General features: G+C 38.5%; 1 protein-coding gene across 1 annotated transcript in view; it reads left to right on the plus strand.

Moving 5' to 3' along the window:
* Positions 1–12,846, plus strand: part of LOC6033298 (potassium voltage-gated channel protein Shaw) — a 149,027-nt gene extending 136,181 nt beyond the window's left edge. The window contains exon 10 of the mRNA XM_038252208.1: positions 11,350–12,846. Coding sequence (XP_038108136.1) covers positions 11,350–11,717 — 368 coding nt within the window. The 3' untranslated portion in view covers positions 11,718–12,846. The remainder of the gene's footprint in view (positions 1–11,349) is intronic.
* Positions 12,847–17,831: the final 4,985 nt, after the last annotated feature.

Consider the following 17,831-nt stretch of genomic DNA (forward strand, 5'->3'; position numbering starts at 1 on the left):
AAAATTAATAGCTATTGCCAATTTACGACCTTGTGCGCCGCCTCTGCTATCGGGGGTGGCAGAAAGCAATCATTAGGCGCAGGGCCTTTTTCTGTTGCCCTTGTACAGCGGGGTTGTTCTTCCACGTGTTCGCAGTGGGGAATGAGTATTTGTGGATATATTGGATTTTGATTACAGTGTTGGCTGCCGCCGCTCCGTGGTTCCGAGGTGGTGGTGATTACTGGCAAAGTGAACTCTCCGCTAATGGCTGTCTGGGTTCTCAAGATTGATTGGAGCATTTGGTTTTTTTTATGAGATTTGGAAAGTCATCTTGACGAAATTTAAAGAAGACTTTCTCCTTAAAGGACGCAAAATCATGACATAATGTGCGCGTTCCCATTACTCACCCCAAACTGGAATGTACAACCGTCGTTGACCTTGGGCTGGAACCGTTCCATCAGCCGACGACGGTCACGGCACAGCGCAAATCCCAAATCGGTTCCTCGTCCCGAGCATGGGTAAATAACAAGGGAAATGCGTAATAATACCTTTCTCTGGTATCAATACAAAATTTTGGTATTCCTGGACCCTTTAAAATTTGTCTTAAGGATTATGCAAGAGCAAAATGTGGTATCATACCAATTTAAGGTATTGTTTTGATATTGCAAAATTGCAGAATTTGTCCATGATCGAACACCACATTTTGGTATTCTTTTGGTATTACAATATTTTATCAAATTCCTCTGCAACTATGGGAAAATTTTGACCAATTTTGACAAAATAATTAATTTTGCGCTAAAATGATGTCTCAAAGCAAATGCTTTCATTGAAAACCGGAAATTTCAAACTTGATTTTAAACATTTTTGATATACTCCCTATAGAAATGACTTGAAATTGTGGAAAATTTTCTAAGTCAGGATGGCACATTTTGGTATTATTTTGGTATTAAAGTGTTTTATCAAATTCCTCTGAAACTATGGGAAAATTTTGACCAATTTTGACAAAATAATTAATTTTGCGCTATAATGATGTCTCAAAGCGAATGCTTTCATTCAAAACCGGAAATTTCAAACTTGATTTTAAACATTTTTGATATACTCCCTATAGAAATGACTTGAAATTGTGGAAAATTTTCTAAGTCAGGATGGCACATTTTGGTATTATTTTGGTATTAAAGTGTTTTATCAAATTCCTCTGCAACTATGGAAAAATTTTGACCAATTTTGACAAAATAATTAATTTTGCGCTAAAATGATGTCTCAAAGCAAATGCTTTCATTGAAAACCGGAAATTTCAAACTTGATTTTAAACATTTTTGATATACCCCCTATAGAAATGACTTGAAATTGTGGAAAATTTTCTAAGTCAGGATGGCACATTTTGGTATTATTTTGGTATTAAAGTGTTTTATCAAATTCCTCTGAAACTATGGGAAAATTTTGACCAATTTTGACAAAATAATTAATTTTGCGCTAAAATGATGTCTCAAAGCGAATGCTTTCATTCAAAACCGGAAATTTCAAACTTGATTTTAAACATTTTTGATATATCCCCTACAGAAATGACTTGAAATTGTGGAAAATTTTCTAAGTCAGGTTGGCACATTTTTGTATTATTTTGGTATTAAAGTGTGTTATCAATTTCCTCTGAAACTATGGAAAAATTTTGACCAATTTTGACAAAATAATTAATTTTGCGCTAAAATCATGTCTCAAAGCGAATGCTTTCATTCAAAACCGGAAATTTCAAACTTTATTTTAAACATTTTTGATATACCCCCTATAGAAATGACTTGAAATTGTGGAAAATTTTCTAAGTCAGGATGGCACATTTTGGTATTATTTTGGTATTTAAGTGTTTTATCAAATTCCTCTGAAACTATGGGAAAATTTTGACCAATTTTGACAAAATAATTAATTTTGCGCTAAAATGATGTCTCAAAGCGAATGCTTTCATTCAAAACCGGAAATTTCAAACTTGATTTCAAACATTTTTGATATATCCCCTACAGAAACGACTTGAAATTGTGGAAAAATTTCTAAGTCAGGATGGCACATTTTGGTATTATTTGAATATTGAAAAAAAACGAAGTTGACTTTATAGCTGTCGGCTACCATTGCTAGTACCAACCACTAGTGTCTTCCTTTTATCTACAAGGACTTCGCCGCCCTGGGCTCCTAAGTGTATGAAAGTATGGCACGGAGCGACGGCGCCGAATACACATATTTACACAAAGAATTTTAGAGCGCCCGCCGCGGGATTCGAACCGTCGACCTCTGGATAGTGAGTCCAGTGCGCGGTCCGATTGATCCACACGGGCGGAATATTGAAAGGTTTCATCAATTTTCTCTGAAACTATGGGAAATTTGTTTAAAAAAATTTACGAGTGAATTAATTTTGCGCTAAAATGACTTGAAACCCAAAAATGTTAAAGATGATTTTAAAAATTAGTGTAATATACCCACTAATATTTTTTCAAAAACGTTGAAATATCTCTAAGTCGGGATAACCAAATACTTTGAAAAACGAGTCAATCGACAGATTAATGAATTTTGGTGAATTTCAATTCAGTTTCATTTTAATTATACTTATTTTCAATCTTGTTATTTTCAGAAGCTTCAAGAACTTCAAGCACAGGCCGTTCATCAATGACAAATGCATTCGGTGTGGTGAAGAATATCACTAATAACAACATGGAATCATCAGGTGAGTAGATTTGGCTGTTGCATATGAATAATTTCCGTTTTTCACTAACTGCAACTGCTGCACTAAAAATGGTATGAAAATACCAAATTTTGGTATTACTTGTTCAAATACCAGCGACCATAATGTGCTCTTGGTTGCCCAGTAATAGATGGTAAAATACCATCAAATCATACCAAAATCATGTATGTGAAAGACCACAGAAATACCAAAATATGATTTTCCAAGAGCGCGGGAATACCTAAAAATAAAACCATGTTAATACCAAGTTTTGGTATTCAAGCAATGTTCAAAAATCCGGAAGACCTCAATTTGGTATTGAAATGGTTTTATTTTGAGGTATTATTTTACCCTTGGAATAACATGGTTTGGTATTGTTGTGCCCTTACACATACAAGATTTTGGTATGATTTCATGGTATTTTACCATCTATTACTGGGCAACCAAGGGCACATTTTGGTCCCTGTTATTTGCCCAAGTAATACCAAAATTTGGTATTCCCGTGTTATTTACCCCTGCTCGGGGTGGCAGCTCCACATGTCCACATGTAGGTCGAAAGGACACACGCAGGGCCGCACCGAAAAACGCAATATCTTCCAATCAATTTGCAAGATAGAGAGGGGTCTCGGCAGAGCCCGGCCGGTTCTTGGAACAGTGAAGAAATCTGCCTGAATTATGGCTCACGATACGTGACTTTGGGGAGCAGCAGCGTGGCGATACCCGGTGATTTGCCAGGTTTAGGGGACTCGACTGCTGGCGGGATGCCAGGACTCGGCTGGAATGTAACATTTTACCAGTAGCACGTGGCTAGGGCTTGCGTTTAGATGAGCAAATCAGGGTGCAGGGACACACTTCCGGAAAGTAGAAATTTCATGAAATTGAATAATTTAACAATTTATGGTGGCTTTAAAATCGTGTTTAGTGTTTTAGGTGTAAAATAACCTTCAATTATAAAAAATTTAACAACCCTGGGACATAACAGCTTACAGTGGTTGCCAACATCTGACGGACCAAGTGTACCATTAAGTGTAATACAAGATAAAACGCTCCATTTTTCCACGGTGAAACCCTTTCGTTTCATCTTCTTTTTCCTGGATCATGGAATGAGAAGGTTTCCACAACATCCAGCCCGAGACAATGCCGGTTGGACCAGCCAGACTGCCACGTGTATCTTTCTCTTCAGACATTAGCAACACCGACTGTTGTGGTAGAAGAAAGAAACCTGTAGTCGTAGAACAACAACAACAACAGCAAAAAAGTCCTCCCGACCAAGGTCGGGACACGTGCTGCGACAAAGAGCGAGAGACAATAAATCTTTCCGGCATAAATCACGCCACGGATGTGCCTTTCGCTACCTTTGTAATCCACGTGCCACGCGCGCCACGGTTGGTCCGTCGTGGGACACGTGGGAATGTTCGTCCCTACCTGTACAGCAGCCCGGTAGGTGAACCGGCAGGTGGCCTCATTAAGTCTGATTTTGGTGGCGTTTTTCTAGTCGTTAAATAATAATGAAGTCAAGAAATCAAATTTTCTATTTAGCTATAGATAACTCAAGATTGATCGCCTTTAATAAATATTTTGAAGACTACAAATTTTGACCAAAATTTTCGATCGAATTTCCCACCGTGAAATTGTCGGAAAAGATAGGAGGTGCGACACTTTCCGACTCCTCTTCGTTTTCCCGGGTCAACAGACACGGCGACGGTGGGGTTAATTTGGGTAAATGTTGCTAGGAGTCGAAAGCACCAGAACAAACGGCAAACAAGGTTTAATTCTTTCGCGACCTTGTTCGTTGGCTTTCGCCGGCGAGGTGATGAATGGGGGTTTGTAAGTTGTTTTCGATGTTAAGCTATCAAGGGTTGAAATTTAAATTTTTGGAAAGCTGATTTAACTATTGTTACTGAAGAAGAGGACTTTAATCTCAACATCCAAACGAGAGCAGCCAAATCCCAAAGTCTTACTAAAGAGTATCAGCTTTTAAAATGTACAAAATGTTCTTTATCTTTTCCCAGAAACCTAAGCTAAATTTCGAAATTCCCATTCAATATCCATTCCAGGATCACCTCATCCCTCGACTGTTCGCGTAACAAACAAACTTCCCAACCCATATTGACAGAATTATCGGAATCCCTACGCACATTCCCGCAGCGTGTATCTGCGCGCATATCTTCCAATATCCTCCTCCCACAAGGATAAAATCCGGCCTGTTATCGAAACCCCAGGCCGAATTCCGGCGCGCTTTTCAAATTCCATATCCCGCTGACTCGCGAGATCCCCCAAAAATATCAATCAGCAGACCCAAAGTTCGAGATTTCGCAGCAAAACGAAACGCTACAGGTTGTGAGTTTCGAAAAACGAAGATCATCATCATCCGGCATCCGACGGCATCCGAAAACATACGCAAAGGACAAATAGTTGTTATCCTTGGTATGACTCACCTCAAATACGACACGTGGGAGGAGGCATAGAACAGGTGTTCTACCTGCTGGGTGCTGGTGTATGCCCGGCTCATGTTTGGAACGCGCAACAACCACATGCAAATCGAATCGACTAGGGCTTTGCATAATTTAAACCCTTGCTTGCCTGGGCCTGGCGTACAGCAGACATGTGTGTTTGTTTGTGTGGGCCTCGGGAAATCTCCACCACCCTCGTAAAGCCCCGAAACCTGAACAAATTTCAATCGCCGAGGGGATCTCTCGAAATTACAGCGGTTTTGCCCATATTTTACATGTGAATATTGTATCGTGCGTAAGAGGGAGTTTACACACACACAAATCCTTGGAAGAGGACACGTGGAATTTATCAGGGAAGTGAGTGTTGAGGAATGGTACCGTTTCAAATAATTTTAAGGTTGGAAATGATTGAGAGACACGAAATTATTGGTTAGACTTGGACCAATTAATAATAATTGATGGTATTTTAAAACGATTTCCGTCTGCATGGGTGACATTGGGTCAAGGAGTGAGATTGGGGCAAACTGTTTAAATTGTATGACCAATATCGCCCCAGTCTCACCCATGCTGATGGTACTTGGGTAATTCTCTACCAACTCACACGAAATCGGGAAAAGTTGCCCCGACCCCTCTTCGATTTGCGTGAAACTTTGTCCTTAGGGGTAACTTTTGTCCCTGATCACGAATCCGAGGTCCGTTTTTTGATATCTCGTGATGGAGGGGCGGTACGACCCCTTCCATTTTTGAACATGCGAAAAAGGAGGTGTTTTTCAATAATTTGCAGCCTGAAACGGTGATGAGATAGAAATTTGGTGTCAAAGGGACTTTTATGTAAAATTAGACGCCCGATTTGATGGCGTACTCATAATTCCGAAAAAACGTATTTTTCATCGAAAAAAACACTAAAAAAGTTTTAAAAATTCTCCCATTTTCCGTTACTCGACTGTAAAATTTTGGAACATGTCATTTTATGGGAAATTTAATGTACTTTTCGAATCTACATTGTCCCAGAAGGGTCATTTTTTCATTTAGAACAAAATTTTCATTTTAAAATTTCGTGTTTTTCTAACTTTGCAGGGTTATTTTTTAGAGTGTAACAATGTTCTACAAAGTTGTAGAGCAGACAATTACAAAAATTTTGATATATAGACATTAGGGGTTTTCTTATAAACATCACGAGTTATCGCAATTTTACGAAAAAAAGTTTTGAAAAAGTTACTTTTTGCGTTTCTCTTTGTTTCGTCGTCCGTGTCTGTCGCGGGTGACCATGAACGGCCATGATCGATGACGACCAACTTTTTCAAAACTTTTTTTCGTAAAATCGCGATAACTCGTGATGTTTATGTGCAAACCCCTTATGTCTATATATCAAAATTTTTGTAATTGTCTGCTCTACAACTTTGTAGAACATTGTTACACTCTAAAAAATAACCCTGCAAAGTTAGAAAAAACACGAAATTTTAAAATGAAAAGTTTTGTTCTAAATGAAAAAATGACCCTTCTGGGACAATGTAGATTCGAAAAGTACATTAAATTTCCCATAAAATGACATGTTCCAAAATTTTACAGTCGAGTAACGGAAAATGGGAGAATTTTAAAACTTTTTAGTGTTTTTCGATGAAAATACGTTTTTTCGGAATTCTGAGTATGCCATCAAATCGGGCGTCTAATTTTACATAAAAGTCCCTTTGACACCAAATTTCTATCTCATCACCGTTTCAGGCTGCAAATTATTGAAAAACACCTCCTTTTTCGCATGTTCAAAAATGGAAGGGGTCGTACCGCCCCTCCGTCACGAGATATCAAAAAACGGACCTCGGATTCGTGATCAGGGACAAAAGTTACCCCTTAGGACAAAGTTTCACGCAAATCGAAGAGGGGTCGGGGCAACTGCTGTGTGAGTTGGCGGAGAATTACCCACTTATTACGGACTGCAAATTTCGTGGAACCGAGGTCAATTTGGATGCCCAAAGTAGTCATTTTGCATCATCATTTCGTCCATATCTTTTTCCATACAAAATTGGAAGCTGTCCAAACAAAAATACTATGCGAAAATTGAAAATCTGGATATTTTTAAAGAACTTCATGATCAGTTTGGTTTGGTTTTCGGTAAACTTGTAGATATAGGTTAGGACCACATAAAAAAAGATACTAGATAGAAAACATGTTTTGAGCAATTCCAGCTCAAATCAGGATTTTTTCTGGTACTTTTGTACCCGACCCTCTCCGATTTCAATGAATCTTTGTAGACATGTTATCCTAGGCCTATATAAGCCATTTTTGTGTATATGTAGCCAATAGTACTCGAAAATAACATTTGAGAAGGGCATAAGGTATTTAAATATTTTTGTATTTTGTAATTTCAAAACTACTGTATCTCGAAGCCGTTGCGTCGTATTAAAAAGTGGTCAAAGACAAACTTGTAGGAAATTGGACGAGCTTTCTGGAAAAAATACACCGAAACAAAAATACACGCCACATCTATGAGATTTTTCGATTTTTAATTCTAAAACTTAAATTTAAAGGTGATGTCACGATTTTTTTTCGTTCAAATTTTTTGAGAAAATAGCCTAAAATATAACCAAAAGACTGACGAAAAATGCAGGATGGTAAGTCTCTCCTAAAAAAATACAAAAATCATTTACTAAAACTGTTTTTTTTTTTTTTTTTTTGAAGTGGTCTAAACGTCAAAATTTTTGAAAACCGGTAGTGGGAATCGATTCTCCAGACAATTTTACATAAAAGTCTCCCTGTTGACCATTGTCTAATGTCCAATCCTTGGGAAGATACAGCAGTTTTAAAAATGAAAATGTTGAAAAAACGGTTTTTTTGGTTGTTTTTGGCAATTTCTATATGACAGACTAGGTTTTTCAGTCTCGTAAATATTTTTACCGGAAAGCTCGTCCAATTTCCCATAAGTATGCCTTTAACAGCATTTCAATTGGATGTAAGGGTTTACAGATATAAGCTTAATTACATTGCTTATAACTGAAAATAGAATATTTTTTTCAGTGTGGTAGAAACCAGGATAGTAAATTTGATTACGTAAATAAAAAAACGATATAAATCAAAAAGCTGTCAAAGGCAAACTTATGGGAAATTGGACGAGCTTTCCGGTAAAAATATTTACGAGACTGAAAAACCTAGTCTGTCATATTGAAATTGCCAAAAACAACAAAAAAACCCGTTTTTTCAACATTTTCATTTTTAAAACCGCTGTATCTTCTCAAGGATTTGACATAGGACAATGGTCAATAGGGAGACTTTTATGTAAAATTGTCTGGAGAATCGATTCCCACTACCGGTTTTCAAAAATTTTGACGTTTAGACCACTTCAAAAAAAAAAAAACAGTTTTAGTAAATGATTTTTGTATTTTTTTAGGAGAGACATACCATCCTGCATTTTTCGTCAGTCTTTTGGTTATATTTTAGGCTGTTTTCTCAAAAAATTTGAACGAAAAAAAATCGTGACATCACTTTTAAATTTAAGTTTTAGACATAAAAATCATAAAATCTCATAGATGTGGCGTGTATTTTTGTTTCAGTGTATTTTTTCCAGAAAGCCCGTCCAATTTCCTACAAGTTTGTATTTGACCACTTTTTGATACGACGCAACGGCTTCGAGATACAGTAATTTTTAAATTACAAAATACAAAAATATTTAAATACCTCACGCCTTTCTCAAATGTTATTTTCGAGTACTATTGGCTCCACATACACAAAAATGGCTTATATAGGCCTAGGATAACATGTCTACAAAGTTTCATTGAAATCGGAGAGGGTCGGGTACAAAAGTACCAGAAAAAAATCCTGATTTGAGCTGGAATTGCTCTTTTATATTTAATCTATCTTGCCATCTAAAATGCCTTCTTTTCAAATAATTCTAGAAAGGGCAAACAATCTTAAACCAAGTTGTAAAAGTAATTATTCAAAAAATCTAAGAAAAAAATTAAAAAGCAATTTGATTTCCTTTTAAAAAAATCAATTAAATCAAATTTGAAATCAAAAGTGATTGGGGGAAATTTTATTGAAGTGCAGTGTTTTCAAGATATAGGAACCGTTTTATTTATGCCACGGTTATTAAAGATTTAAAATAGTGCCCATGTTTGCCCATTTAAAAAAAAATCGAATAGCAAGGGACCATCCACAAACCACGTGGACACTTTTGTCAAGATCTCAATTTTCATGCAAACATAAAATCCTTTGTATGGAGCGTGAAGCGTGATGTGGCCTCTGCTTGCTGATATATGACCATCCAAAGATTTAAAAAACAGGAAAAATTGAAATTTATCAGTTTTGCCCAACGAGCCCTCGTTTTTTGATGTAATAGTTCGATTTTCAATGCAATAAGTGAAAATTTTGTGAAATCTCTGCATATTTCAAAAAAGATAACTTTCGAAATTAAATTGAAAATCGAAATATTATTGACAAATTCAACTGTCGGGCCAAATTTTAAAATTTTGAAATAATTATTAAATATTATTTTGCGCTACAGCTTACGATAGAGCAAAATCTGGTATCGGAGTTATGACATCATACAATCATACAAAATATTAAAGTAATTTTTTTATTGCAAGTTCAGTTTTGCATCTTAATATTTCACCTTTGATAAAGTTTATTTGTGACCATCCATAAACCACGAAGACACTTTTTTGAACATCTCAGACCACGTGATTTATGGAAATTTGTAAAAAAAATGTATTTTTTTTCATTTTGAAACATTTTATAAACGAAACGGCTTTTTCGAACGCTAGTTGCCTAAATACAGAATCTATAAAAAAATGGTTTTCTCAACATGATATCTTGGAAATCATTGGATCGATTTTCAATTTAACTTGAAAGAATGAAATAAGCTTGAATATGGTAACCATTATCACAAATAATGAAGAAATGTTTGACTACAAATTCCATTTTACCTCAAAAATTATTCAAATTTATTTCATGATCGCTGTTGGACATTTTTTTAAAAATCATCATTAGGCACAAAAAACGTTTTTGTCTAATAAAATACGTATCAATGCATGACTAAAAAACATATTTTGGGAATATTACTCAGAAAGATAAAAAGTTAAATGAAAGTTTATGAAAAGTTTTAATTACAACCAAAAACTTTGCCGGAGACATAAAATTTATCAGAAAAAAATCACCTCCAGATAATGGTTTTTGAACATTTACAAGCCAAACCCTCAATATTGTTAGAGACTTGTTTTATTGAAAAAAAAACCAATGTTGCAAAATGGCTTCCTTTGCAATAAGAACATAGACAATGTTTCATCTGAATCAAATAATTCAAAGTAAAAAATGTCTATAGCTTTTCGAAAATGAAAATATTTCAAATAAAAATGGAGTTGTTTATTCATTTCAAAAGGTTCTCACTCATCCAGAAAGACATCAATTTTATGCATTTGTTTTGAGAAAAGTTACAAACTTTTGGATGTAAAAAATCCGGTTATTTTAAAAATAGATATTGTTTTTTTTGCAAAATTAGGAAATAAATATACTAGATAAGATTAGATTAAATCAGGAAATAAATATATATGAAAATATAAACCATTAAGCCAAATTTATTGGATATTTTTTTAGCAATCCATCAAAACTATAAAATTGTATACAATAATCTGTTACAATAAATCTGTTCAATTTCCAAAATATTTTTTTATGGACAAAATTCGTAGAGTAGTCATATTCTCTGAGAACATGTGAAACTAAGTGTATGAAAAGACATTTGTAACATATATTATATTGGGATTACCAATTTATGATATCAAAATAATTAAATGAGCAATCGTTTTTTTTTTTAAGTTATGACAAAAAAAAATTTCTGCAATCTCAACAATTAGGAATAATAGATTCCCTTCATTCGTAAGCAATATTTGCACGTAAAACAGTTTAGAATAGTGCTCAGCTCAATATATATGTCGTGAATGAAGATTGAAATTCTCTGTGCTATAACTAGATCGTAAGAATAACATAACCATCTTCCTTTCTCAGCACGTAGCTATTCTATGTATTAGACCATAGATCGGTGTATAACTATTAGAACCAACACTCAACACTTTTCAGAACACTGCAAGTGCATGGAACTGTAGCGAGCAACGTCCAACAAAAAAAAATGCTCTCAATATCTCAACCTGGTTGTTCTTCAATGGTCGATGGCAAATCCCCCTTAATCTACCAAATCATCTAACATCTCCCTTCTTATCCCTTCCCCAGGTCCGATCGGCGCCAGCATCGTGGCCATGTGCCCCAAAAACGTCGGTCTGCACACCAATCCAGCGCTGGCCATGTGCAAACCCACGTTCGAGGTTCGTCCACCAACGATCACCTCAACGGCGGCCGCAAGCATCCCGGGACCTACTCCGGCACCACCGGCGCTAATCCCGCGAGCCGCAACAACGCCGGTGACTAACACCACGACATCTATTGTCAAAATTATCAACCAAAACAACAACAACAACAATAGCAGCACGGCAAACGCCAACAACGCACTACCGGCGGCTGTCAGCGCAAATGGTAACGCTAACGGTAACGCTAATGGCGTTAGCGTGAGTGGCGTCGCGAATGCAAATAACACCAAATGAAGAAAACTGTCACTATTTCTTAGGAGATTTGTTCTTGCTTTGAAATGGATGTGTAAATTTTTAAAAGCTCCGCTTTGTACATTCTTCAGACTATGGGAAACTAGCTAGCTTTCTGTACATATTATAGAATCCAAAAAGTTGTAAATATTTTCGAGTGATCTCTAGCTTTTAAAACTAGTCGATGGACGCAGATTTTAACAAGTGGTAGTCTTTTTTAAACGCATCAGTGGTTCATCATTCATCAGTATTGATAGCTTTTATACAGTTAACTTCTTGATTGAGTAATAAATTTGAACAAAAATAACAATCTTATGAAAGCTCAATTAAAACTACAAAATTAATTTAGTCCACAGGATTAGAGTGCAGAGCAAATTTGCAGGAAAAAAAAACTAAACAATACTCGCTTTTGAAGAGTACAAACTTCTTTCACCCTCCCAAAGCCAGGTTTCCAATTTCTTGCTAAAATTACTCAACTCTCTCAAGTACGGGTCACGAGCATTCACAGGTATGGTGGCTGGTTGCAACTAAGAAACGGACCAACAAATCTTTAAAATTTTGCTTACAAAAAACACTTATTATTCTAATGCGTGCAGCGATTGGCAAAAACAAACGAAAATGAAATCTTTATGTTGTTAGACTTATTTTAACGAAAAAAAAAAACAAAACCCATTTTCAAATCGAAAGAAAAAGCATTCAATGTGATAAAAGTAGGATTACTGAGCTGCGATTACCGGCAGCGAACAACGGCAAAGTCACTAAGCTGAAATAAAACAAGTAACGAAAACCAAACATAAAAAGCATAGGAGAGCGTTTCTAAGCACATAAATCTACCAAGTGGATGTGGATAAGTTCGCCGAAGATGTCACCTTAAATTTTAACGCATTAGACCTAAGGGACAAACAAACTTACTCTCTAATAAAACAAAAAAAAGATATTCTAAGAAAAGCCAAAGCTTGCACGGCCTTTTTGTTTGTTGGTTTTGTTCGTTTTTATGAGGAAATGGCACAGAGTTTATCGGCATCAGGCTAAACAAAATATGAAAATTAATTAAACAGTGCTGTGCTGCAACTTTCAGCAGATTTCGTTTCAAAATATTTACTTATGAATAAAGAGATGGTTTTAATCTGAATAAATGTAGTTAAATTTGATTATCCGAACACCTAGAACGTTATCAATGTTTTGATTGAATTTTTTCGTGAATTTATTTTTTTATTTGTTTTTTTTTCAAAGTCAACTTCAAAACCAATATTGAGCAATTCCATGTCAAATAGGGAATCGATTGTACCCGACACTCTCCGATTTCAATGAAACTTTGAGAACATGTTATCCTACGCTTATATAAGCCATTTTTGTACATGGAGCAAGTTGCACTTGATAATAACATTTGAGAAGGGCGTAAGTGTTTTTAATTTTTTGTATTTAGTGATTATTTTCATGTATTCGTAATTTAAATTTGACGGGCTTTCCGAAAAATACACTGAAAGAAAAAAACTTACCACTTCTATGCGATTTTTTCATTCCTAAGTCAAATTTCAAGGTGGGCCCACGTTGTTTTTCGTTCAATTTTTTTTTTTCTGAAAATAGCCTGAGATGTTCCAAAAAGACTCACGAAAAATTTAGAATGGGGTACATCTCCTTAAAAAAATAAACAAAAATCATTTGGGTAATTCTCTACAAACTCACACGAAATCGGGAAAAGTTGCCCCGACCCCTCTTCGATTTGCGTGAAACTTTGTCCTAAGTGGTAACTTTTGTCCCTGATCACGAATCCGAGGTCCGTTTTTCGATATCTCGTGACGGAGGGGCGGTACGACCCCTTCCATTTTTGAACATGCGAAAAAAGAGGTGTTTTTCAAAAATTTGCAGCCTGAAACGGTGATGAGATAGAAATTTGGTGTCAAAGGGACTTTTATGTAAAATTAGACGCCTGATTTGATGGCGTACTCAGAATTCAAAAAAAAAACGAATTTCATCGAAAAAAAACACTAAAAAGTTTTAAAAATTCTCCCATTTTCCGTTACTCGACTGTAAAAATTTTGGAACATGTCATTTTAAGGGAAATTTAATGTACTTTTCAAATCTACATTGACCCAGAAGGGTCATTTTTTCATTTAGAACAAAATTTTTCATTTTAAAATTTCATGTTTTTTCTAACTTTGCAGGTTTATTTTTTAGAGTGTAACAATGTTCTACAAAGTTATAGAGCAGACAATTACAAAAATTTTAATATATAGACATAAGGGGTTTGCCTATAAACATCGAGTTATCAGTTATCACGACTTTACGAAAAAAAAAGTTTTGAAAAAGTTCCTTTTGGGACCATCCATAAACCACGTGGACACTTTGGGGAGGGGGGGTATGGCGGTTGTTCACGCTCCATACAAAAAAGATTTTTTTTGTATGGACAATTGTCCACGATGGGGGGGGGGTTCGAGATTATCAAAAAAGTGTCCACGTGGTTTATGGATGGTCCCTTTTGCGTTTATCTTTGTTTCGTCATCCGTGTCTGTCGCGAGTGACCATGAACGGCCATGATCAACGACGACCAACATTTTCAAAACTTTTTTCGTAAAATCGTAAAATTATGTCTATATATCAAAATTTTTGTAATTGTCTGCTCTACAACTTTGTAAAACATTAATACACTCTAAAAAATAACCCTGCAAAGTTAGAAAAAACACGAAATTTTAAAATGAAAATTTTTGTTCTAAATGAAAAAATGACCCTTCTGAGTCAATGTAGATCAAAAGTACATTAAATTTCCCATAAAATGACATGTTCCAAATTTTTGTTACAGTCAAGTAACGGAAAATGGGAGAATTTTTAAAACTTTTTTAGTGTTTTTTTTCGATGAAAAATATGTTTTTTCGGAATTTTGAGTACGCCATCAAATCAGGCGTCTAATTTTACATAAAAGTCCCTTTGACACCAAATTTCTATCTCATCACCGTTTCAGGCTGCAAATTATTGAAAAACACCTCTCTTTTCGCATGTTCAAAAATGGAAGGGGTCGTACCGCCCCTTTCCGTCACGAGACATCGAAAAACGGACCTCGGATTCGTGATCAGAGACAAAAGTTACCCCTTAGGACAAAGTTTCACGCAAATCGAAAAGGGGTCGGGGCAACTGCTGTGTGAGTTGGCGGAGAATAACCCATTTACTAAAATTGATAGTGAAAATCGATTCTCCAGACAATTTTACATAAAAGTCTCTACATCAGGGATGCCCAAAGTTTTTGAAGGGTGGGTCAAATTTGAGGCCCACATGAGCTAGGGACGTCAAGATCGTCATCGGAGATATGAACGCCCGCATAGGAAGGGAGGAGATGTACAAGCCGGTGATCGGGCCGAACAGCCTGCACACCGTCACGAACGACAACGGCCAGCGGTGCATCAACTTCGCAGCCTCCCGCGGTATGGTGGTACGGAGCACATTCTTCCCCCGGAAAGACATCCACAAAGTCACCTGGACATCGCCTAATCAACGAACAAAAACACAAATCGACCACGTCCTCATCGACGGCCGATTCTTCTCGGACATACGGAACATCCGCACGTACCGCGGTGCGGACCACTACCTGGTGGGTGCAAGCATGCACTCAAAACTGTCGACGACGTACCACCGACGACGGAGCCGGCTCCCACCGCCGTTCAACACCGAGCGGCTGCAGGACACGGCTGCGGCTCAGCACTACGTGCAGCAGCTGGAAGCGAGCCTGCCAACGGAGGAGGAACTCGGCGCTGCCTCGCTCAACGATGGATGGAGCAGAATATGCTCGGCCATCGGCAGTGCCGCTGAAGCCGCGCTAGGTAGTACGGTCCGAGTTGGAAAGCAGCGCTGGTTCGACGAGGAGTGCCAGCGGCTACTTGACGAGAAGAAAGCAGCTTATGCGGTGAAGCTGAGAGCTGCAACTGATGAGAACGTGGCCAGATACAAACAAGCGCTGAAACAGCAAAGAACGGTTTTCAAGCTCAAGAAGCGCCAGCTGGAAGATCGCGATCGCGCCGAAATGGAGCAGCTGTTCCGGCAGAACGAGACGCGAAAGTTCTACGAGAAGGTTAACCGGTCCCGCAAAGGCTATGCGCCGCAAGCCAACACTTGCCGGGACGCCGAGGGAAACCTTCTTATGGACAAAGGCGAGGTGTTGAACAGGTGGCAGCAGTTCTTCAACGAGCACCTCAACGGCGATGTAGCGCATGGAGACGGCTTTGAAGCCCAACTTGGACCGCCCGCTGCTGACCAACAGTTCCCGGCACCTGATCTGGAGACGGTGAAGAAGGAGATCAGGCAGCTGAAGAACAACAGGGCCGCCGGTAAAGATCGGTTACCCGGTGAGCTCTTCAAATATGGAGGAGAGCAGTTGGCGAGGGCGATCCACTTGGTGATTTCTAAGATCTGGAGGGAGGAGAAACTACCAGAAGAATGGATGGATGGTGTCGTGTGTCCCATCTACAAAAAGGGCGATAAGCTGGACTGCGGCAACTACCGCGGCATCACGCTTATCAACGCGGCCTATAAAATCCTCTCCCAGATCCTCTGCCGTCTGCTGACACCGTACGCACGGAGGTTCGTGGGCCCCTATCAAGCGGGGTTTACTGGCGCTCAGGCCACCACGGACCAAATTTTCTCGCTCCGGCAGATCCTCGAGAAATGCCGTGAGTACAACGTGCCCACACATCACATCTTCATCGATTTCAAGGCAGCGTACGATACAGTCGACCGCGAACAGCTATGGCAGATCATGCACGAGAACGGATTTCCGGACAAACTGACTCGGCTGATCAAGGCTACCTTGGATCGTGTGATGTGTCACGTGCGAGTGGCAGGGGAGCTAGCGGACCCTTCCAATCGCACCAAGGGTTACGACAAGGTGACGGCTTATCCAATGCGCTGTTTAACATCGGACTTGAGGGAGTTGTGCGAAGAGCGGGTATAGACACGAGAGGCACGATTTGCAACAGGACAGTTCAACTTCTTGCTTATGCGGACGACATTGACATTATAGCGAGAGACCTAGAGACGGTGAAAAGGGTTTACACCGCCTTAAAGACGCAAGCAGGACGAATTGGATTGGCCATGAATACGATGAAAACAAAGTACATGAAAGGGAGGGGCTCAAAGGACGTTGACCCCCCAAGACTCACCCCTTTAGCTGTGGATGGCGATGTGCTGGAGGAGGTGAGCGAATTCGTGTACTTGGGATCGCTGGTAACGGCCGACAACGACACCAGCCTAGAGATCCGGACTCGTATCCACTCCGCGAATCGCGCCTACTTTGGATTACGGAAAACCTTGACATCTGATCGAGTGCAACGCGCCACGAAGCTGACCCTGTACAAGACACTGATTAGACCGGTTGCCCTCTATGGCCACGAGACCTGGACGCTGCGGCAAGAGGACGAACGAGCCCTTGGAGTTTTCGAACGGAAGGTGCTGCGAACGATCTACGGTGGAGTACGTACAGCTCAGAACGAGTGGCGAAGGCGCATGAACCACGAACTGCACGCGCTGCTGGGAGAACCGACAATCGTTACCCTGGCGAGAATCGGGAGGCTCAGGTGGGCCGGCCATGTCGCGAGGATGGACGAAGACCATCCTGTCAGGATGCTCTTTGACCGCGCGCGACCCGATGGCGGCACAGGCCGAAGAGCAGGAGCACAGCGTGCACGATGGGGAAATCAGATCGAGGCGGACCTAAGAAAGATCTGCAACCTAGGAGACTGGCGAGCTGCAGCCCAGAACCGAGCAACATGGAACAACCTTCTTGATACAGCACGGGCACCGCGTATGGTGTTCTAAGCTGATTGGTATGGTATGTATGAGCTTGTGGGCCAATTACAAATTAATTTGAAAAAATGTAAAAAAAAACAATCCATAAAGCTGAACAAATCAACTATCGGGGTAAGTTCTTTGATATTCGAATTAGAAAAAAAAAGAATTATTGTTTTCAATAAATGTGTACAAGAAACTTCAAATTTTAAATTTTATTTAAATCAGAAAATCAAAAATATGCAACACCAATATAAATCATCTGCTTTTTATTGCAAATAACGTCATGATTCGAAATCCGGGCACTCAGTAGCATATCATTTTTGTTATAGCTGGCTAAAAAAT

The sequence above is a fragment of the Culex quinquefasciatus genome, chromosome 2, assembly GCF_015732765.1.
Source record: "Culex quinquefasciatus strain JHB chromosome 2, VPISU_Cqui_1.0_pri_paternal, whole genome shotgun sequence".
Classification (NCBI taxonomy): Eukaryota; Metazoa; Arthropoda; class Insecta; order Diptera; family Culicidae; genus Culex; species Culex quinquefasciatus.